Here is a 23384-nt window from a genome sequence, read left to right as displayed (position 1 = left end):
CGTTTCAGGAGCAGTGTTTTCTGTGGGAGAGAGGAACGTCTGTTTGTGCGGACTTTGACCTTTTTTAACTTTTAACCTTTTACAAGCACAAGACCATATAAAACACAGTAAAAAAGAATAATAGGTCTCCATTGAATAGAGATAAGATTCAGGTGTTTTAACCATAAACTGTATATAACAAAGCTTGTCCACACATTTTGCCCCTGAATTGTTTTGAAATGCTGACTTGACTTTTTACTCTTCTGGTCTGTGAGCTCATAAAATCAGAGTCACTGTTAAAGTTTAACTTGTTAACTAGCGGTCAGATGACTACAAGTCTGTGACGCCGCTACTGTTCAACTGTTGGTATAAAGGTGTTCAGACGAAGGACAAATGGGCTGCTGTCTTTTGGCCAGAAGGTCCATAATCAGGACTACTTTACCTGCTAGCTTACGTCTAATAAACAACAATATTTCCCTTCAAAGGTGCTATTTGTATGAAAAGTTGATTTTTGAGTTTCATTCCCAACTTGTCCAAAACTGAGGCCAAGTCCACGCGTACAGAGATGTTCTGGTCCACACCGACGGTATGAAAACACAAACGCAGGCTGTCAAGTGCACGCCAAAGCAACAGGTGGTGAAATAATCTCTACTGTAAGGCCACGTTGGCCAATCAGAAGAAAGAAAAAACCTGTTATCCTGTCCACTCATGGAAAACACTGGAAATGGCGTTTCTGAATATCTCCACCCTGGCAGGAGTTTACCAAAAGCTCAGCTTTCAGTGACCTGACACGCCTTTGACGTGTGCACAGAGGGCCAAAACACATAGAAAAAGCTTTGTGTTAAGAAATACTCCATGTATGTGTGCACAGGGCATGAGACTCTTATCTTACGGATTGCACCTTTAAATGTAAAGGAGCAGAAGTTTCCAGAAGAATGGGCCTGACAGCAGACTACAGCACATTTACAGACAAGTTAAAGTCTGTGAGTAAACCGTGGATGTGTCACATCACAGCCTGTCCTGAGGCTGCTCGCTGGTTTTCCTGATGCTCGCTGATTATTTGAGATTTTCATCTCGACAACAAAAACCCAGTGAGGAGGGGAGCGCCGGGTGACGTCACCGCGAACCACATCCACAGCAGCAGGAGGGGTGAGGTGGCCAGCCGCTGATCCACCGGTATCATGGCTTCCTAACAGGAGTGGGGAAGTGATTGAGAGGAAAAAACAAAGATTTCTGTTGACTGCCCGACAGATAATCGCCCTTTTCCAGCACCTGAGATCGGGACAGAGGGGCTCGGCCTCCCTTTTTTCGCCCCCAACGGCCGCTCCTGGGATCCAGGATATACTTTTAATTCGTATCGGTGAATTTCCATTCGTAAACCGTGGAAGATGGCCGACCCGGCGGAGTGCACCATCAAAGTGATGTGCCGTTTTAGGCCCCTGAACAGCTCCGAGGTGACCAGAGGCGACAGATACATTCCCAAGTTTCAAGGGGAAGAGAATGTTATCATCGGGGTAAGTTGCTTAGTGTCGCTACCTATTTGACACGGCCCCGGGGCACGGTCAGCAGTACGCCATTTTTGATTGTCTCGCAGCTAGCTACGGTTGCTAGCACCTTAGCTTGTTAAGCTAACGTTAGCATGGGCTGACCTGCTCACCGCTGCGATGTTCCGCCGGCCCTGAGCTGCAGCCAACTCCGAGCGCCAGCGAAACACTCAAATATATTAAACGTGTCGCTTATTCCGACTCAATCTCGTGGGCACTTGGCGCTTCAGCATTTAATTTCACATTTTGTAAAAGTCAAACCAAATGCTTGTTCCGTAAAAATGTCCCTATTCGCAGTCGCCCTGTCATGGCTAGCTGAGCTGTCATTCAACAAAGCCACAAACACACAGCCTGGCACAGGTTAAAATGTCGCCAGCGTTAGCCTGCCAGTCATGCACGCCATTCCCGACACTGTTATCACGGCATTAATTAGGAAGTTGCTGTGCATCTGTAACGATAAAGCTATTAATTGTGAACAGTTTGCGTCAGCATAACGCGTAAGCCAGCTTTGATTTAGTAGTGGCTAACAGACTGTTGGCTAGCAGGCTAGGCCAGCTGGTAGTTGACAGATTAGCCGGCCTTGGCTAGCTGGCTAGTTTAATGCTGTTGCTTAATTAAAGCTAACATTAGCTAGCTAAACCAGCTGGCTACATAACCAGCCCTGTTTTTAGACCATGTTGAAATGACTCAAAACATTGAATATAACATAAAACTAAGATATGCTTCCATTAAGGGCAGGGAAACAGACAATGCAATGTCAAAATACTATCAGTCTGACAGTGGAAATGTCAAATTATAATATACAGGCCAGTGGTATTCTGCTGCCCTTGAGTGACAGGACACTCCAGTCAATAACCCAAAAGGTTCAAATACATTGTTAAAAAATGAAGTAATACGTTTTATAAGGAAGTTAAGTTTGTTTTCTTTGATCCATTTAGCCCTCAAATGATACAGAGGCCTTCAGCACATGATAAGGATAATGGCATGGGCACCATTTCCACCATGACAAAACAAGGAAATGACTTCACTAATGAGGTGCCATGCTACCTCTACTTTACTGAACCATTAAAGAATGTGTCCTGAGGCCAGTTTGCAAATGATGTGGATTTGATGCTTTGTCATGATACGTCTATACAGACCGGTGCTGTTTACACAGCCTGGGTTCATGCCATCGCGTGTCTCTACAGCGCTTCTATACAAATGGAAAAGTTTGGTCTTTTCATACGTTTTGTATGACTGTAGTCATTAGGAAGCATATGCCTCAAGTTTGTGCATGCCAAACGTTTAAAAAGGCCAGTAGCACAACATTTGAAAACGATCATGGCTAAACATTAAGTTTCCATGGGGTCAAACTATCACTCTCTTTGTGGACTTTGGTGTCTTTGGTCACCTATGCTTTAAATGAGTTTACAAGGCAATATAAACTGATTCCATTCATGAAGTTGCATTGGTTGGCTGAGTGGATATGAATCGCATCCTCTTTGGAGCGACACTACTAATTGAGGTGGTGAATTTAGACTACAACAGGACTATTCATTTTCTGTCATGCAAAGCAGAAGACTGTTGTAGCTGTGGTGACTTCTTGAATGGTTTTGCTGACACTGACTTCAGGCCTTTCTCTAATAGCAAGCGTACTGTCTGTGCCACTCAGACACGATGTGGCCCAGCCCAGTTCAGAGTGCCAGTCATAGTGCCAAAATACCAGCGCGCATTGTGAAGGACGCAAGTGTTGCGGGCCGGAGCTTAGTAGCCTCTGCTGGTGCATCTGCTTTGAGAAGTGCAACACTTACAGTGCCCATAAGCAGCAGTCCAGGCCTCCTGGGTAATCCCCCTGTGTTTTCTCTCCTGGTAACCAGCTGTTCGACCAATCAGAGCATGCAGTTGGGTCGGGCGCTGGGCAATCTCTCCCGGTGGGGAGGGTAATTATTATGGTGATGTACTTTTGTTTTGCAGACGCTCTTATCCAGGGTGACTGACACACTTAGCTCATATTTTTATCCGTTTTGAAACAATCTAGGGCGTGGACCCTGTATTACAGCTGACTCCTCATCAGCAGTGATCGGCCAGTGGTGAAGCTGACCACATTGTGTGCGGTAAAGAAGTCTGACAGGCAGCAACAACCATTGCAGGCCTTGGAGATGCTGTTTTAATACTTCCAGGTTCCCTAAAACATATTCCTGCAGTATGCCCTTACTCCGCTGTGGCTCACTTCAAGGTCCTGCCAGTCTTCTGCTGTGAAGGGAGGGAGATGAAGTTTCCAGATGAGGTGGTATGGGTGTCGTAACGAGCTTGGTTTGCCAGCGTAGTGTTAGTGTTCAGCAGGTGAATTATTCATGCATCCATTACTTCTACGTCAGTTCTGCACATGAGAGATCACGTCATTTCCCCGTGCTTTGCTGTCACATCTCCTATTTGCATACAGTAGCCTGGGACACTACACAAGAACATGACTGAGCTACTTTTAGAAGTAGGGTAGTGTAGTTGTGGTAGTGCGTGAGGGATAAAAGGAAGGAAAAGGATTAGAGAGATGAGTGAAAGTGCTCCGCATTTAAACAAGAAAATGAAATAGATGCAACTCACACCTGTTTTTTTTCCCTGCCAGCTTTGTACCAGGAAGTAAGGTTACCAACAACCCCAAATTGATAAAAGTGACTTATTTTTACGCTTAAGAGCACAAACCCAATGTCAATTCATGCATCATATAACAAGAACCATGTGGATGCTGCAGAGTAACCTTGGACAGTGTGTTACTGTGTCTCCTGACACTTGGCTTCGCCTGGGCAAGTATCATAACAAAGCCATCAGGAAGCAGAAACATGACAGAGCACTTATTAATACTTTAACAATGCTTTTCACTGTAATTACATTTTCAGCAAGTAATCCCATTAGACACAAGTGTAGGTAACGAGGCCAGTGGCAGCAGTAACAATGAGGACTTTAAACTCGGGCTGTGCCTTTTGTTTGCTGACAGTGTCTGGCAGGCCTGATAGTGGCTCAGCTCTCTGGGCAGGGTTAATTGCCCGGATGTGGCTAGCTGGAGTGAATTATCAACGTCTTAAGATGCTGCTGGTCTGTGCTTTGAATGTGACCGTCTGTCAGGAGGGGGATTATGAGCCGGAGTACAAACTAAAGACATCTCAGCTGTAGTGGTGTGAATAATTTTAGTTCTGGTGAAGGTGCTGTAGCTTTTTATGCCAGGCAGCGACATATTTGTGGCTTCACATTGAGTTATGAATGTGTTTACATCTACCACCGGTCCTAAACGAAAAAGCCCTAGTCAGTGGCGTCTCTAGGGTGACACCAGCCACTTGACGACATTCTCGGCCTTCTTTTGCTCTTACAGGTGTTGACACTGAATCTGACGATAAATAATCTACTGCTACTAAAGCATGTGTGTTTTGCACCCTGGGGTATCAAATGTGAATGGAGCTGTGTTGTTCTTAAACTCTGAATACACAGATCGAACCCCGCCCATCAGGCTGGAGAAGAGATGAGTCAGCTGGGACTTCAAACCTCAGAAGACACTGCCTTTTCAGTTGAACCTGAGAATTGCCTGTAACATCAGTTTTATTACCCTGCGGTTGCCTTTTTAAATCCAGATATTGATTGCTATCTCTCTGGAATTGGGCTTTGAAGTTCCGCCTGGCCCGTGGGACATCACAGTCAGCTGCAATATGCTTCTTTGCCAGTAGTAAAAGTTCAACGTATAGTTCATTATAGTTGGAGAGGAGTTTAAATGGGATGAGAGATGCTGTGTTTGGACAGCTAGCTTTCTGAGGTTTACTAGAATGCAGCTAGCAAAAGCTGAACTAGAAAACATCAAATGGTGACAGCTTGGAGATGTCCTGGTGGAAAGACAGACCGTGTACTGCAGTGCCCCTGGTTTGAATATGGCCTGAGATTTTTGTTGGATATCACCCCGTCTGTTTACTCCATCATGTCTCTGTTAGGGTTGGGCTCAAACTCAAATAACAATGGCACGATTGAGTAAAGCACACCAACAGTAGTAAAGAATCACCGCTGCTACCAATGTAACTGAGCGTTTTGGGTTCGCCTAACTAAACTGGTGTAGTAAGACATTATATATTAAAACAAGGACATGGTGACCTAACGGTAGAGCATTGAGAATCTATTCATTTCTTGTCCCACATGTCACAAGTACCAGAAACTCTGGGAGGACACACCACTTACTTTTTCCTCTCTTCTTTCCAGGGCAAACCGTACATGTTCGACAGAGTGTTTCAGTCAAATACAACACAGGAGCAAGTGTACAATGCCTGCGCCCAGAAGATTGTAAAAGGTGAGCTCTCACTTTTGTTTTTATCCATATGTTTACACACCAAGCTTATTATTTACAGACATGTTCACAACAAATAAAAAAGACAACAGGACAGCAAACGCTTTGAATCCTTGCTTGAACATATTCTGTGTCTTCTAGATGTTCTGGAGGGATACAATGGAACAATTTTTGCATATGGGCAGACATCATCTGGCAAAACACACACCATGGAGGTAAATATGATGTCTAAAACAGGTGTTGTTAAATCACTAATGACGTGCATCTTCACCTTCTCATGATTACATTGATTTGCTGTCTGTGCGCAGGGGAATCTTCATGACACAGATGCAATGGGCATCATCCCCAGGATAGTGCAAGATATCTTCAACTACATCTACTCCATGGATGAAAACCTGGAGTTTCATATCAAAGTAAGTGCAGAAGATATTTTTAATCTCCAAATTCAAATTCTAGCTCCAGATAATGTCTTTGAAATGTGATATTTATGGCTGACAAACACAGATTCAAACTGTTTGTGCTAACAACAAGCTACCTACTCCTTGCTTTGCAGGTTTTTTTTTAATTACTAAGCATTTTAGTTGTGGCAAATAAGTGATGGAGGAGGCTGATGTGCAGGTTTTTTAAACGTTGGGAAACCTGCTAAAAATATGCAGTTGATTCCCTCTCCATTGCCAGTAGAAGAGTTTACCTTTATTTTTCTGTGTCACGTTTGACATAACACACACGTAGAAAACCGGGAGCAGTAGAAAGCAGCAGATCGCACGCCTCATACATAGGATTAAAACTTAGACTTAAAAAAGTCTTAATTAATGCAGATAACTGCTAACAGCCTGGCTCTTTTCCATAACCTCTTTGCATGGGCTTCATGTTTTCATCATAGCCGATCAGAGCTGTGGTTGACAAACAACCATTTCTACTGCAGAGTCAGTTCACATGGGAATGAAGGGCGATGGTACCCTTTTCCATCTAAGATGAAAACTAGACGTTGGTTTCTTTGTGCAGTGAAACAGTTAGAAGTGATGAAATAGGCTGACTGTAACGTGCACTTGTTGCTGCTGCATCATATTTTCTAGCTGACTCCCCACCATGTTTGTTGATCTCTACATTTCAACATACGGTGGTAAATATTTGTCCTGGGAATAATGAAATAATAGGAACATGAGAAATTGCCATTGCCAACATACCAACACATTGTTGCTGTTAAGAAAATACTTTATTTAACTGGTGTTGACTCTGAAAATATCAGACTTGATCTGCCTGTCTGAACACAGCGTGACTATCAGAAGCAAGTGTGAGGAATTAATTCAGTTATTCAAAGAAGAAAATAATAGAAGCCATACTCAAAAATGATTCACACATCTGGTTTGTTTGAGGTTTGTGTATTTTGATTCTCTGGTCAGATCTCTCAGCTGGACGGCCAAATAATGAGGTTCTCTCTTTGTTCTCAGGTTTCATATTTTGAAATTTACTTAGACAAGATCCGGGACCTTTTGGATGGTAAGTGGCTGAAGTTGTAATGTACGTGTTAATAGACCCTTTACACAGAAGATATTTTGACTTCTCAAGGCATGAAAAGCACAGGTGGAGTTAATAACACTAGCGATGACCTGTTCCAGTGCTCAGGTATTGTGCATGCTCACTCACTGACATGGCTTAGGTTGACACTTAATGAAAAGGAGACATTGTCAATGTCTATTATATTCACTTGTGCTTTTCCTGCTTTGAGAGTTCAAAATGTGTGGGGTGAAAATGGTGTGAAGCCTATGAAATGTTGAAAAGATGATCTGTGTTGGAACATAATGGATGTAAGCTGGAAACACACTGACTTTGTGGTTAACAGACATTCATAAATGTGTATGTTATTATATTTTGCATATACAGCAACACCACAAAAGACTGTTCTCACCTGAGGCTATTAAACAGTTGTAGCTCATCTCTTTCTAAAAGCCTTCTGAGTGAAACATTTATGGTTATTACTCTCTGAATTGGCCAGTGGGGAAAGATTTCCAGATAGTTTTCATTCAAGTTAAAGACCATTTGAAATGTGATGACCAGCTGTAATTTGTTGTAGAGGTGGGAATGGAAGCGAAGACTTTTTTAGAAGAATTGATCTTTCTATCAATGTAAATGTTGAAAGTATTATACCCACAGTATGTCAAGGCAATTTCCCTGACACCTTTTTCCTCTCATCTCCAGTGTCGAAGACCAACCTGTCAGTGCATGAAGACAAAAACAGAGTACCCTATGTCAAGGTGAGAGCTAACCTCCTGTCACGTGTCAAGTATCTGGTAAAACGTGTCTGTGAAGACCAAAAATCTCACCTCATATTCTGCTGCTCTTTAAAGGGCTGCACTGAGAGATTTGTCTGCAGCCCAGAGGAGGTCATGGATACAATTGATGAAGGCAAATCAAACAGACATGTAGCAGTTACAAGTAAGATACCATCCTGTTGTTTCACTGTTTCATTCCTTTAGTTTTTGCATTTTTTGAGGCTGTAGCAATGTGACCACATGGGTGTCGTCTCTTCCTTAGACATGAACGAGCACAGCTCCAGGAGTCACAGTATTTTCCTGATAAACGTCAAACAGGAGAACACTCAGACAGAGCAGAAGCTCAGCGGCAAGCTTTACCTGGTGGATCTGGCTGGCAGTGAAAAGGTACAAAAGAAATATAAACCATCTCTGATAGATACTGATATATTTCTTTGATTTGGTGTGTTATATATCATAATCTACATTTAAGTAGACTACTTGTCCCTGTATTGTCTACTTAGCTTGGATTCAGATCAGAGTCTGTTCTTTGCCTTAATTATGAGCTACGCAACTCCTTGTTAAGGTTGTTGTCTATGTGATTTTTAGGTCAGTAAAACAGGAGCAGAAGGAGCGGTGCTGGATGAAGCCAAGAACATCAACAAGTCTCTGTCATCCCTGGGAAACGTCATCTCTGCCCTGGCTGAAGGAACGGTCAGTAACGCTACTTCAACTCTCTTTAGTCTCAAGCTGTGTTTCCATGTAATTGTCAAGAAACCTTGAGATGAGCAAATAAACTAGGCTACCCAAACCCTGTTTTCTATGGGCTACATTATGCATGGCTTTGATAAACAGAGTAGAAGAAGTAGAGATTGTGAACAGGAAGCAAAACCGGTTGTTTGCCAAGCGCCAGTAAAGTAGAAGAAATCAAACCGGTCGTCTTGTCCATTCACATGGAAATGTGGCAGTAAATCTGCAAAATGGGAATCTTGTGGGAATATACGGGAAGATGTCGACAGTGGATGCAGCTTCTGCTTCTTCTCTTGGTGCAGAAACAGTTTTATTAGTGATCGGAGTAAAATGTTTGCTGTATCAGAACTCATTTGGAAGAGATGTTTCCATCCCCACGTGAACTCTTTTTTGAAAAAGGCTAAAGCAACATAAAGCAACATAAAGCAACATAAAAACCTTTTTTTGCAAAAAATTGTGAAGTTATGGCTTTTCAATTATCCATTTCCAATGTAACACAGCTGTTAAGGCATTGTCTTCAGTCACTAAATATGTTGTTGCAGGTATCGAGATCCATTTGTTGAATCTGATTTGGTGTTATCCTGTGGGTTTTTGTCTCTGGTGGGATAAATGTGTTTCCTAATTGAGGTCACTGTTACACAGTTAACTGTTTTTTTCAGTTAATCTTCAATCGTTGGTTCAGACCATAATGATCCCTATTTTGTTTTTGGCATTAACATAAAGCTTAGAAATTTCAGATTTGATATAACCTCAGGTGATGACTTTATCCCCACATGTTTCGATAGCATTTTGAAATTACAGACATTACCGTTAATGTAACAGCCATAAGGGAATTCAACCGTTTTAGCAGCTGCACAGCCCAGAGCGAGGTGTGCATCTAGAAAACCAGCATCTCTTTCAGTTATCTCATTGTGAAAGTCCCATTTTTAAGCATCTACAGGTCCTTTGTGCCGCAGAAATAACTTGAGCAGATAAAAAACTTTCCTCCAAGCAATGTTTTGTTTAGCTGCTTCAGAGCGATTTCACACTTTTCACTTTAATCAACGATTGGTTTGTTCTACGGCCTCTTCGCTCTGTAAACAACCTGAGGCGGACAGCTGCTGATATATTTGTGATGGTCTACAAACAAATGAGCTATTGTGCAGAGATGTCTCACTCCCGACTGAGCATAGTGCTGCCTGAAGAATTATAGCAGACTGCAGTAGCATGGCTTCTTTGTATCAATACCTATAATATATCAAGTTATCCATGTAGCTGCCTTCTAACTTTACTCAACTCATGAGAACGGTAACCAAAGCTATCACTTGGTGTTTGCTCAGTGCTGGTGAAACCACAGGCCTCTTCTTAAGTTACAGGATAACAGCAACAGCATGATTGAGTGTATTACCCCAGTTTAGAGAATACCATTGTTTTGTACTTTCCCCCCCTGTCTAACTCTGGGGTCTGTTGTCCAACAATTCCTAATTAAAGTGGTGTTCCACTCAGATTTATATGCATCTTGAGTTATTATCAATTGTGGTTTGAGATGACCACTTTAAAATAGTCACACAATGACATAAGTGTTTGATTTTATGAGATAACAGATGGCTGCTCCCTCTTCCCAAAGTTTTTATTTTGTATAAGTGTATTCATTTTGTGAAGTTAGCAGAGGTGGTCTTTATTCTTTGGAGCTCTGCTTTAAAATACCCATGATTTGTTTTGTAAGAGGTGTTTTACATCTTGGTCAACAGATGCTTTATCAGCTATTTGGTTGAAAAGATGCAGAACATCATGTACCCGCTCATCCTTCAATAGCTCAACAAAGAAATGATCTGTATTCATGCTTGGGATGGGCGGGGCTTTTCTCAGAGATTGTAAGGTCCCCTACAGTCAGTTAATTTGTTAATTGTTCGTGTATATATTTTTGTGTATACAACTGTAGGCTTACATCCCCTACCGAGACAGCAAGATGACCCGTATCCTGCAGGACTCGCTGGGTGGTAACTGTCGAACCACCATTGTCATCTGCTGCTCGCCTTCCTCCTATAACGAGTGCGAAACCAAATCCACCCTCATGTTCGGACAAAGGTTAGTACGCAAGTAGAATGAAAACAAGCCATACTGTTTTTGTATTCATTACCATGGTCAAAGGTGGTCCAGTGATGGTTCAGTCTTGGTTGCGGGTACATTTAGATACCTCTTCCTTCCCTTTTGAAGGAATAATGCTGCATTACATTTTCTTAATGGAGTGCTTTAAGTGGAACAAAATCTGATATTTTCTACATCCAGAGCAAAGACCATCAAGAACACTGTCACTGTGAACGTCGAGCTTACAGCAGAACAGTGGAAGCAGAAGTATGAGAGGGAGAAGGAGAAGAATAAGACCCTGAGGAACACCGTCACCTGGCTGGAGAACGAGCTCAACCGCTGGAGGAATGGTGAGGGAGCAGATTCTGTCTTTGCTTTACAGCTTTTGCTTCAGATTATTTTGGTGTTGGAGGAAGCAAGAAGTCTGTTTTCAGTTTTTACTTCCAGTGCAGATTACCATGCTGGACTTTGTCCTGGATTGTTTTTGTAATGGTTAAATAAACACCTGGAGTGATCATTTTCTCTTTGTGGTCACAGACGGCTTCTTTCTTTTTTGATAGTACAAATGAAAAGCTTTACAAACCATCGACGCATACTTAATGTGTGTGTGCTTCATGTTTAGGTGAGAGCGTGCCAGTGGAGGAGCAGTTTGACAAAGAGAAGGCCAAAGAAGAGGTCCTGGCCTTGGACAACATAATCAACGACAAGCAGGCCTCCACGCCCAATGTGCCGGGTGTTCGCCTCACAGACGTGGAGAAGGACAAGTGTGAGGCTGAGCTGGCCAAGCTTTACAAACAGCTGGATGATAAGGTGAGGAAGGGCCAGGGTGTTCAAACCTTCATCTATGCCTCTTTCCTCTTTTTAATTGTTGTCTGTAGATTCTGTGAAGCCTGCTCGTTCTCATAATAAAAGCTCTAGGTGTTGTAACAGTACTTAACCTTGATCCATGTTTGAGACTATGCCATTTTTCGATCCTTGACTTTGAGGGATTTGAGCTTGGAAAGTCCTTCATAAGTGCTTGTATTGATGTTTAAGAAGGTGTGGGAAACCTGAAAGAGTGATTAACCAAATTGAGTCCTTCAGACATTCTTTTGCCTCAAGCTCCTCATTAATTGGGTGATTTCCACCCAATTCATGTTTAAATGAGCTGAGAGAGAAGCAAGCCAACTGTTTGATTCTTTGGTGTTCCTGCTGGTCTTTGGATCATCGACCACCAGGTGTCCTCTCATGAGTAAATGTTAATCACGGATGTCCCCTACTGTTAGACTACCTGCTGACTGCATGAATGCTACAGTCTGAAGAAAGAGAATACTTGGAAAGTTTCCACTTTGTAGTTGACAAATGTCTTTGTAAAAATCCAGGATTTGTTTTCCTTTCGAAGACTAAAAACGTTGATCTCATTTGGGATTGGGCCTTTTTGAAAATGATACTTGCTAATTATTGCACAATTATACAATCACTTGCACTTTTTCTAAATATATATACATGCAAAAAAAGATAGCTTTGCTTAGCAGGGTTTCAGCAGTCAGTACTAAATGGCATAATTTCTTTTGGACAAATTCTGATATTGTAAGAAAAATGAATCAAAACATTGTTCCTTTCAGTCCCCAAGGCTTTTTTGTTCAACAGTGGCTTGTCGCCTTGTACCTACCGTCTCTGGTGATATCTTTGGTGCCTGACGTGAATGCTAATGTCGCCTTACATCTCTGCACTTTGTAGGACGAGGAAATCAACCAGCAGAGCCAGCTGGCTGAGAAGCTGAAGCAGCAGATGCTGGACCAGGATGAGGTGAGTGCTGGAGGTCCAGCAGGTGCAGAGTGAACTCTTGATCTTTGTAGTTTCAGAGGTGTGAGGTAACACATGAAGCTATCAGAGCTGTCAAGCTGTTTTTATATTTTACTTTCTCAGTCATGTTGTCTCGAGTAGGGCTACAATCTGCAGTTGCAAGAGGGTTTATGTACTGATAATTTGGTCTGGAAGCCATATTTTTACTCTGGCAGTAGCAGACTAGATGTGCTGCTGCAGGCATAGTGGTTTTGCAGACGTTATACATCATAACATTACGATAACAATACAAGATTAAGTCCTTTCAATGACATTCCTAAATTCATTTTCAGGACAGATACATGCATCTATCAATTTTAGGAAAGCTTATGTGTTCAGATCAAATAAAAAGGCAAAGTGCTGACTCATTGTAACAAACACTACATTATGTCTGCAGCCCTCATGCAATTTAAAGACAAGTAGCATAATTACACTTCTTTCCCCTGCTTGCAGCTTCTAGCCTCCTCCCGCCGCGATCACGAGAACCTCCAGGCTGAGCTGAACCGCCTGCAGGCAGAGAACGAGGCCTCCAAGGACGAGGTGAAGGAGGTGCTCCAGGCTCTGGAGGAGCTGGCCGTCAACTACGACCAGAAGAGCCAGGAGGTGGAGGATAAAACCAAGGAGTTTGAGGCCATCAGTGAGGAGCTTAACCAGAAATCGGTAAGCTGGGCACACTTGCCTGCCAAGCATGTCCAAAGTCACTGTGATGCTTTAATTTTGGTCACGTGTCTTTTTAAGTGTCCTTTAGTTAGGTGATGTTAATATGCAATACACGGACACACAACACTGTGATTAAACTTTTACAACCTGCAGGAATAAAAATAATGAGTGACATGTACAACTAAAAGGGCTTGGTGATTGACTATATTCTGTCAGTCTCATGATGTAACAAACATACAGGGACAAAAATAATGTACATTATTTAAGTAAGAATCAGTCAAAGTTCCTGTTAAATCGTAGAAATGACCACAAAAATGGGACAAATGTAACTTGAGCATCAAGGATGCGTGAAAACAATGACGGGGGCAAAAAATAAACTGCACACTATTCTCTCACACTGCTCTCTCTCCCTGCAGTCCATCCTGTCCTCTCTGGACTCTGAGCTCCAGAAGCTGAAGGAGATGTCCAACCACCAGAGGAAGAGGGTCACAGAGATGATGTCTTCACTGCTCAAAGACCTTGCTGAGATCGGTATCGCCGTAGGAAGCAATGACATCAAGGTAGAGGAAGAAGAACGAGATGTTGGAATTATTTTAAAGGATGATAAGATGGAATCCTTCCACGGGATGTTGTAGCCATCATATTTATGCAGCATAATGTCAGTGTCAGTCAGTTTCTTCTTCCTCCATGTGGTCTTCCCACTTCAACTTTCCTCTTCTGCTCTTCCAGCAACATGAGGGTGGCAGTGGCATGATTGACGAGGAGTTCACAGTGGCCCGTCTGTACATCAGTAAGATGAAGTCAGAGGTGAAAACTATGGTGAAACGCTGCAAGCAGCTGGAGGGCACCCAGTCAGAGAGCAACAAGAAGATGGACGAGAATGAGAAGGAGCTGGCCGCCTGCCAGCTGCGCATCTCTCAGGTAAGCAGGAGCTAACCACTAGTAATGTTGTGACCTGAAAATGTGTACCTCACTGATTCCTGTGTATACATACAGAATATTTTCATTTCTGAATCCTTGTTAGATTGAATTTATAAGCATGTGTGTCCTGTAAGATTGTCTGTATACTTATATGTAATATTTTTTCTTTCTCCAGCATGAGGCTAAAATCAAGTCCCTGACGGAGTACTTGCAGAACGTGGAGCAGAAGAAGAGGCAGCTGGAGGAGAACGTGGACTCCCTCAACGAGGAACTGGTCAAGATCAGTGCTCAGGGTAAATCACTATTTAAGGACAGAGCAGGAGATATGGCAGCACTCACTTTAAGTCCACTTAAATATGGTTATTGGAGGCATTTATTCCCAACAGCAGCTGTGGAATAAAAGTTAAACGACCTCTCAGGAACTCCTTCAGCTCAGCTTAGTTTTTCAACAATCACACACATATAATTATAGATGTGATGTACATATGAGTCACCATATAGACCGAATCACAATGTTTGTTTACAGTAACTTCCAGGGAGAAAATGCCTGCATCACGCATGCACATTCATACAATTTAATCTGATTTTAGTCCTTTGTAATGATGTTATTTTAAAGTGTATAGATCTTATTTCTTCTTTGTTCTTCAGTGACAACGATTCCTGTCTTTATGTTTTACAGAGAAAGTTCATGCTATGGAGAAAGAGAACGAGATCCAGACTGCCAATGAAGTCAAGGTATGTGACAGTGCGACAAGTGCTCACTACAGTTTAACAGAGTCTACAAGAGTGATAAAACTAATTCAAAATGTCAAACCTTTCTGGTTAGTGTCACCATCAAACACCATTTGAGAACTGATGCTAAATATAAAAAAAAACTGTGTTTCTGTAACTTATTCTGTCAGATGAGTTGTATGTGAATTGTGTGCATTTGTGTGTGTTCAGGAAGCGGTGGAGAAGCAGATCCACTCCCACCGTGAAGCTCATCAGAAGCAGATCAGCAGCCTGAGAGATGAGCTGGACAAGAAGGAGAAACTCATCACTGAGCTGCAGGAGTAAGACTTAGTTTCTGTCACCTTCAGTCATTGCTCCATTAGACATGAAAGGACAGCAACAGGGAGACATGTAGAAATAGACACAATGACAGTTACAGGTTCTTATAAACATGACACTGTGTCTTCTCTTCCAGTCTGAACCAGAAGATCATGCTGGAGCAGGAGAGGCTCCGAGTGGAGCATGAGAAACTCAAGGCCACCGACCAGGAGAAGAGCCGCAAGCTGCATGAGCTAACGTATGTTACACACGCACACAAACGCACATGCACACATACACACACACTCGCTATTGATTCACGAATAAAGTTGGTTCACTTTGTTCACTTTAACGGTCAGATACAATGATTATGCAGCCATTTAGCACCATTGACATTTTCTTTAGCAGAGACTGACCTCACAAACAGCATCTGCTTAATGTCTGTAATTCCAAATGACAGCCGTGTATTTGTTCACATTTTAACTGTTGTTGTTGTTGTTGTTGTTGTTCAGGGTGATGCAGGACAGAAGGGAGCAGGCCAGACAAGACCTGAAGGGTCTGGAGGAGACAGTGGTGAGTTCATCTAAATCAACTGATGATTACAAGCGCTCATTGTGGGTCTCTGTTGGATCAGATAGTGTGATTACATCCATTCGCACTTTGAATTGATCGTATCTGTGTATTGAGTTTCAAGTTGTAAATGTGTTTTCATTTGCCAGCTAGCATTTAAAATAAACATTTATTATGAATGAATGAATGAAAAACTGAATTGGAGAAGGCAGTCCGAGGGATGTGACTCTTTCATGTTTGGTGGAATATGCTGAATGAATGAAAACATTTGAACACCAGCCTCTGTATTAACGTTTTAATAATGTAGGAACATCTGTTCACATTCTTCGTTTCTTTGATCTAAATATAAATCTGCTGTGTTTAATTCTTAATAATTGAAACAGGCTGAAACAATCAGTGTTCTTCCAATCAAGCTTTTTCCTCATTTTTCTTTTCTTTTCCTTTTCAAGGCCAAAGAGCTGCAGACCCTGCACAACTTGAGGAAGCTCTTTGTCCAGGACTTGGCTACCAGAGTCAAAAAGGTGAACTGCTCGTCTAGTAGATAAGAAAATATCTTAAGTTGCAATTAGGGGAATCAGTTTAGCAAAAATGTATGTTGTGATTGTAAGTCCAGCTGTGTTTTATTTAATATTTAATGCTTGTGTTTTATTTGCCGTGCAGAGCGCTGAGATGGACTCAGACGACACAGGTGGGAGTGCAGCTCAGAAACAGAAAATCTCCTTTCTTGAGAACAATCTTGAGCAGCTCACCAAGGTTCACAAACAGGTAGGATTAATATACAGACCCAGCACCAATTCAAAGATTATTGTGTTCCTTTGAGGATCTCACATTACTCCAATGTGACTGATCTCCCTGTGCAGCTGCTCTTGTTTTCCTCCCTTGCTATCTAGTCATCATAATCTCTGCCTTTTTATCAGTTTGCTCTATAATCTTCTTGTCTTTGCTCGATCTATCTACCCATTTTGCTTTTGTGCTTGCACACTGGTAGACTGCTGTCAAAACGCAGATGAAAGAAATGATTTAAAACGATGCACATTGTCCCACAGCTGGTGCGTGATAATGCAGACCTGCGCTGTGAGCTTCCTAAACTGGAAAAGCGTCTTCGTGCTACGGCTGAGCGGGTCAAGGCCTTGGAGTCTGCTCTGAAAGAGGCAAAGGAGAACGCTGCCCGTGACCGCAAGCGCTACCAGCAGGAGGTGGACCGCATCAAGGAGGCCGTCAGGGCCAAGAACATGGCCAGGAGGGGACATTCGGCCCAGATCGGTTAGTAGGGATGGATGGGGTGGAAACACGCACATGACTCTAAATGAGGGTTAGTTGTCTATTTAAGTAGACCGCTTTATAGCTGTACCTAAAACTGACCAGAAACATTACAATTTTCTTAACCCAATTTGTCATGCTCGCATTGTTGTGAGAATGGATTAAATGTAGTGTCACACCAGTCCAACAATTTAAGTATAGATGTCCCAAAGTGAAACTACAGAGAGAAAAACACAAAGAGGACATTTATTCAGAAGGATATTCAACGATCGTACATGCAAACCTAAAAATGTACATTTATCATTCATCTGTATACTTGAAAAGTATTTCAAATTCACAACCACCGTCCTGAAATCAGTTACTTTCCCTGCAGTGAGATTCTATGTATTTTACTCTGAAGATTGACAGTGGAGACGTTGGGAAAACAGAACAATTTGTGTTCTGTCTGAAATGAAATGCAAATCTCCCTGACATCTCAAACAACAAACAGTCTTCACCTGAAAAGTCCTCATGCTCCTCTCTCTCTCCCCCCTCCACAGCCAAGCCTATCAGGCCCGGGCAGCAGCCAGTGGCGTCTCCCACCCACCCCAACATCAACCGCAGCGGAGGAAGCTTCTACCAGAACAGCCAGACGGTGTCCATCAGGGGAGGCAGCGGCAAACCAGAGAAGAAGTAAGTGTGACACAGCTCTTTTTTTTTTTCTTTTTTTTTTTTAGGAAATTAGCGAGACAGAAGGTCATTTAAGAGACTCAGTAATTAAAGAAGTGGTAAAAAAGTGGTACTATGAGACAAGAGGTGCCGGGGCTAGCTGGTTAACATCCAAACTTCAGATGAAACCTCCGCAACACAGTACATAGATATCTTTCACGTAACGTTCTGCTGATTATTTTAGTTAATTTTGACCATTTTAAGCAAAGATTGCTACATATTGCATCTTTAAAATGTGAAGTTAACAAACTGCAATTAAAGTAAGACTAAAGATCATTTCCACAACAAAAAGGACACATCAATACAGAAATAATTAAAATGAAATGTCAATGAAAAGAAGAGTGAGGAAAATACAAAAATGAAATACCTCTGCACTGATTATAGGCTTACCTCAGTAATCACCTGAAAGGTTATGTCAAATATTAGAAGTACAAGTATTGCTTTATTTGTTTAGTTTGTAAAAGGTGAGAAAATCTCAAAGTTTCATCTTCACAACAGTCCAAACCCCAAAAGCTCTTTATTTACTATCATAGAAGACAAAGAAAAGCAGTAAATCCTTACATTTAAGAAGCTCGAACCAGAAAATGTTTGACGTTTCTGCTTGAAATATGACTGAAACACTTAATCATCAAAATAGTTGGCATATAATTTTCTTTCTATGGCAGCAGCTCTAGTTTGAAATACAGTTTCTATTGTACTTGTGTTAGTATTCAGCATTTGCTTGTTTGCTTTTTGCCTGGATGCAAATCGGCCTCCTTTTCTCCTTCAAGTGAAATGTGTTTGTCGCATCTTGAATATAACTTGTCAGCTGCATGATGGATGGTTGCATTTGTATGTGTATGACTTTTCACTTACAGCGTTTTATTTCTGTTTATCTTCTAGCTGAAGAGCAGCGGGACAGAAGGACGACACCGCTGAAGAAGCCAATATAACCCCCCCTGCCCCCCGCCCACCCCGACAACCTGTCATTCCATTACAGCGAACAGGCTCCTCGTCGCTGCTCTGGAGCCACGAAGGAGTTTCTGAATTATAAATATATATATATAAATATTCCTGGCCTGTACAGCTCCAACCCCTCACACCTCCACCCACTCCCTCACTCCCCTCACCCCCAATTCTCATCATGACTTATCTCGTTTTCTCTTACTGGATATAATAAAAAGAAGACAGCAAATTTAATTTACAAAAAGGCAAGATAATATTCTTACCCACCGAACCAAACGCAGTCTTGAGCGCAGCCTCGGCGAGAGAAACCACGCGCACCTCAAATGTGTTGCTTCGGTTTTTTGTTTTGCACAGTCTGTCGTCATCCGTCGTCGTCGTGCGAGTAGTCCTGCACTGTGCCAAGCTGAATGTAAAAGGGTAGCAAGATCTGAAAAAAAAATAAAAACACAACCTAAAACAAAACAAACAAAAAAAAGAAGACCCTACCACGAGAAATAGCTTGATCCTATAGGCTAACCTCTGTACATTTCATCATTACTATTATTGGTTGTTAACCACACTTTTCTCTGGATAGATTTTACATGCTTCTTAAAGGAAAAAAAACAAAAATTTAAAAAACAAACTGTAAACGGTTTTGAATTGACTAGATGGCGTTGAGCACTACTGTTCTGTCCGGTCTTGTACAGATGTAAAATTGGCACTACTGCACATGCTTCCCTGCAGAGAGAGCTGTATGACACAGGGGAACGGCTAAAGAGAAGGAGAAAAAAAATAAAATAATGGAAAGCCAAGACATGCGACAGTGTACTGTAGATGTATTTAACTAAATACCTGTGGAGGCCAATTGTTTTTATCATTAAGTTAAAATAAAAACCTATACTCGTTATTGGTGACTTCATGAGAAGGATGTAAAGAATGTAGACGGGAAGGAAGGAAGGAAGGAAGGAAGAGAATGATCCGGTTAACACAACAAAACTTCCACCTTTTAGCATAGCTTATGCTAAGTAGCTAAATGTACTGTTTTTACTTCTCTCAGTGGTTGATAATGCTGTGTTAATGGACGCTATTTATATCTCTCTGCACATTGGAGCACATAGACTGCAGGTGTATAGACTGAGATAGCACCACACCACAATGCTTGTCCTGTCCTAGCTGGGTCGCTGTCACTCACTCATCTCCAGGACCGTTTTTTGTTGTTTTTTTTTTTTAGTTGTTAACCTGGAATTTGTTTTGATCCCTGTCGTGTCATGATTTCTTTTCAAGGGGGCTTTGATTTTATTGTTTTTCCCGTCTTCCTTCTCGCCCCCTTTTTTTTTTGTTGTTTCTTATAGATTTAGGATCTGTAACTGTTCGTGCCCCTCTGGTTGTAAATTTATGCTGGGTTTTATGTACTGTATCTCTTTTCATTGTTCCATAGATGGTGTAGATGCGTTTTCAAAGGGGAATGGAGGGCGGGGGTGGCAGTCGATGGGTCAGACCCTTTTGCCGCTGATCAGCCAATCAGGAGAGCAGGGTCTAAAATTGCACAACAATCTTCTGTCATCATCTGGAGGAAGCGTTTATTTAACTAAATCTAGTCAGGGGTATAGGATTTATTTTGTGTTTTGTTGTCTTTGATGTATTTTTTAGTGTCATTTCATGATTTTTTTTTTTTTCATTTTAATTCCCACCACAGCTTCTTTTTTAAAAAACAAAAACAAAACATAACCCTGTGATGAAGCCCCAGTGCATTGGCAAAGAGCTTGTAGTGATTGTAACCCCAGTGTGAGAACACTAACATCTTGTGCAAGTGCAATATACTGTAAAATACACTGTATATCAGTCAACTGGCAGGTGTGATCAGGGTGTGCTTGCAGCGGTAATCCTGCCATTTGGAGTCAAAAGTCCTGCTCCTCTTCCTTTGTTAGCTTCTGTTCCGCTAACTTTTGGTTCTCATTGTATTTTCTCATTGCGGGCTTCTTTCTGAGAATCTGGAACATGATACAGGGCTTTTTCCTGGACTATACTCTAAATAAGAAGAGTATTTACTGCTGGACTGGACGGTAAAGTCCGAGGAGATGGTCAAACTTGACTAAGCAGTGCAGTAGCACATATTCCAATTTGCCTTTTTTAGAAGTATAGATCAAAGAAACTCCCTACTGAAAAAATACACTTTTGGCCGAGACTAGTGGAGCAAATCTAGCTGGAAAAGGAAGACAGGATTTTCGGCTTTCTTTCATATGATGTCATGCTAAAACCTGCCATCACGCAACAGAAAAAGTTGGGTTCAATAGCACTTCTTCACAAAACCTGCACTCAAAAAAAAACACTCCATATGTGGCTGTTTTTGACTGGAGGAAGAGAAGTCTCCAAGGCCCTGTAAATGGAACTGTTTGTAGTATTAATTACTTCCTACACGCTGCAGGAGTTGCCGCTCCCCCGTATCTATGACAGGACAGTGTTTGGTGTCTATCGAGATGGTTTATTCCCTCTGTGTAATCTTCTAGATTAGTTGAGACTTTGCAGCATGGACCTCAAAATGTTTATCCTTTGACCTTCCACCAAAACTGGATATGAAATGGGGGGAGGGGGGGGACGAAATAGCAAATAAAAAAAGAGCAAAGAATATTTGTGGTGTTTACCTAAATTGAATTTTGCATTAATTCTAAATAAAAACAAAAACAAAGTGTAGCCACTTTTTTTATTACTGTGTAATAGTTGGTCAATTTTTAAAGGACAGTTTTGAGGATCCATCAGTGGACAAGGTACTGGATCATTCCTGGAGAACTGGGGCACAAATAGCAGGGCTCTGATATGGACGGAGATGGGAAGTTCATGAGATCACAGTTTTGGATTGATTGCATGATGTAAATGTATGTGTGATTAAATAATTATGAGAAAACACTCGCCTCTCGCTCTCTTTCTGTCCTTTTTGTGTTTGTTATGACTTTGTATTTGTTTTGCAGGAGTGCTGTAAAAAAGTGAATGAGTCACTTCATGCTGAACTGATGTAATGCTTACAGACTGATTGCCTGAAATCATCGTGATTCTTCAGTTATTTTTAGATTTTCAGAAAGCACATCCATAATATGGTCAATACGTCTGTGTACCTTCGGTTGGGTCCTGTTTGGTTTAGGCTCCTCAGTTCCAATTAAATGAAAGTGTAACAGTACAATATGCAATAATCTAGACAGTGGTTCCAACTTGGCAGCTGTTTGGGACAAGCTGGTTCTGGTTTCGACATGGCTGTCTTCCCCAGCTAGGACTAAAAAGGTTTAAACCCATGCTGTTTAAGCAAGTGATATAAAACATGAAGGCAGAACAGAAAATGTCAAAACACGAAGACAGTGTGAGTCATTACAAGTACAAGGAATAAAAGCCATAAAACGGGCAAGATCACAGAAAAAGAGATAAAAATAAAATCAAAGACATCACATCAGAGGAGTTAAATACAGATAAAAAGGTTCAGAGCAGTACAAAGAATAAAATAATAAATAGTAATAAATAGATTTATAATAAGCAAATAAAAGCCGTAAAGGACGGAAGAAAAAGATATCACATGAGAGGATTAAAAACAAGACTAAGAGCAGGAAAAGGAATAAAAATGGTGACCACATGAAAGCAGGTCTATAAAAGGTATAATGATAATAAACCTGAAAAAAATATATAAATAAATAAATTAAAATAGAAAAATAATACCTGTAAGTGTAGTGTCTGGACACGAGTGTGGTTTCTGAAATGCTTATTGATGTAATATCATGTAGAGACCATATAGAGGTATGACTGTTTTGTCATGAGGTGACTACAGGTGGAGGTAGCCGCCACTGCGTACGTTGCAACGTGATTACGTCACATTGCGTTTCTTACGCAAATTGGAGGAAAGTGCAACCTTGCTCTCAAACTGGTAAAATGTTTGCGAAAATGAGTGAAACCAATGATGAAATGCCAAAATCAATATTTCTGTTTAAAAGGTGGAAAGAAAATAAATGTTTGCAGGTTTGATATCTGTGTAAATAGCGTTAATGTACGTATTTTTCTTTAAGTCCTCATGTCTGTATGCTAGATATGAAGCTAAAGCTAGCAGGGGGCTAAATTAGCTTAGGACACAGGCGCAAACAGCTAGCCTAACTGTGTCCAAAGATGACAAAACTCACCCGAACCTCTACATGAAGCGACCACCTGGACACAAGAAGTACACTGCACCCGTCAGTGTATTTGTAGTTTCATGTTACAGCCATCAGGTGGCGCTGATTCCCCGTTTGCGTCCCGAACACCTGAGGGCTCTCTGACCATAGAGCACAAATTCGACAGGAGGTCTCACACTGAACGTATTTCCGCTCCGAATCTAGCGTGTTAATGAACATAATAACTAAACACAGCCAGTTGTTAGACATAACGTCTTAATAGTCAGTATCAAGGCGACTAACGTTTGAATTAACTGTCAAATAAAACTTATTTTATTTCTTCATTGACATATCGCAACCTGCGCTGGAGTGGTCGCCATGGCAACGCCAAAGTTTACGCACACTCGGGTTAAGATTGTGTCCTGGGAAAGGCTTCAGAGTGAGACGTCTTCTCAAGAGCCGATCTTTTCAGCGG

The 23384-nt window shown here is 41.6% G+C and overlaps 1 protein-coding gene across 1 annotated transcript; it reads left to right on the top strand.

The window, feature by feature from the left end:
• The first annotated feature begins 1115 nt into the window (after positions 1 to 1115).
• LOC311266913 (kinesin-1 heavy chain) lies at positions 1116 to 21689 on the top strand. Its single transcript, XM_084369595.1, has 26 exons — positions 1116 to 1493; positions 5736 to 5823; positions 5962 to 6035; positions 6129 to 6233; positions 7272 to 7320; positions 8020 to 8075; positions 8169 to 8256; positions 8356 to 8480; positions 8682 to 8786; positions 10744 to 10889; positions 11091 to 11239; positions 11512 to 11699; positions 12609 to 12677; positions 13167 to 13373; positions 13790 to 13933; positions 14103 to 14294; positions 14470 to 14587; positions 14974 to 15029; positions 15237 to 15346; positions 15481 to 15582; positions 15836 to 15896; positions 16343 to 16414; positions 16554 to 16658; positions 16940 to 17156; positions 17693 to 17825; positions 18744 to 21689. Exons 1-26 carry the CDS (start codon positions 1368 to 1370, stop codon positions 18745 to 18747), a joined length of 2889 nt encoding a protein of 962 aa, XP_084225721.1. The 5' UTR covers positions 1116 to 1367; the 3' UTR covers positions 18748 to 21689.
• Positions 21690 to 23384: the final 1695 nt, after the last annotated feature.

Source organism: Pagrus pagrus, assembly GCF_965226575.1.
Source record: "Pagrus pagrus genome assembly, chromosome: 12".
NCBI lineage: Eukaryota > Metazoa > Chordata > Actinopteri > Spariformes > Sparidae > Pagrus > Pagrus pagrus.
This window is presented reverse-complemented; position numbering and strand designations above follow the sequence as displayed.

Bases quoted from the DNA above. Each gene is read 5' to 3' on its own strand.
- LOC311266913 (XM_084369595.1), top strand. From the start codon at position 1,368: ATGGCCGACCCGGCGGAGTGCACCATCAAAGTGATGTGCCGTTTTAGG. The intron at 8,257-8,355 runs GTAAGATACCAT...TCTCTTCCTTAG, and splicing joins CAGACATGTAGCAGTTACAA to ACATGAACGAGCACAGCTCC. The intron at 14,295-14,469 runs GTAAGCAGGAGC...TTCTTTCTCCAG, and splicing joins GCCAGCTGCGCATCTCTCAG to CATGAGGCTAAAATCAAGTC.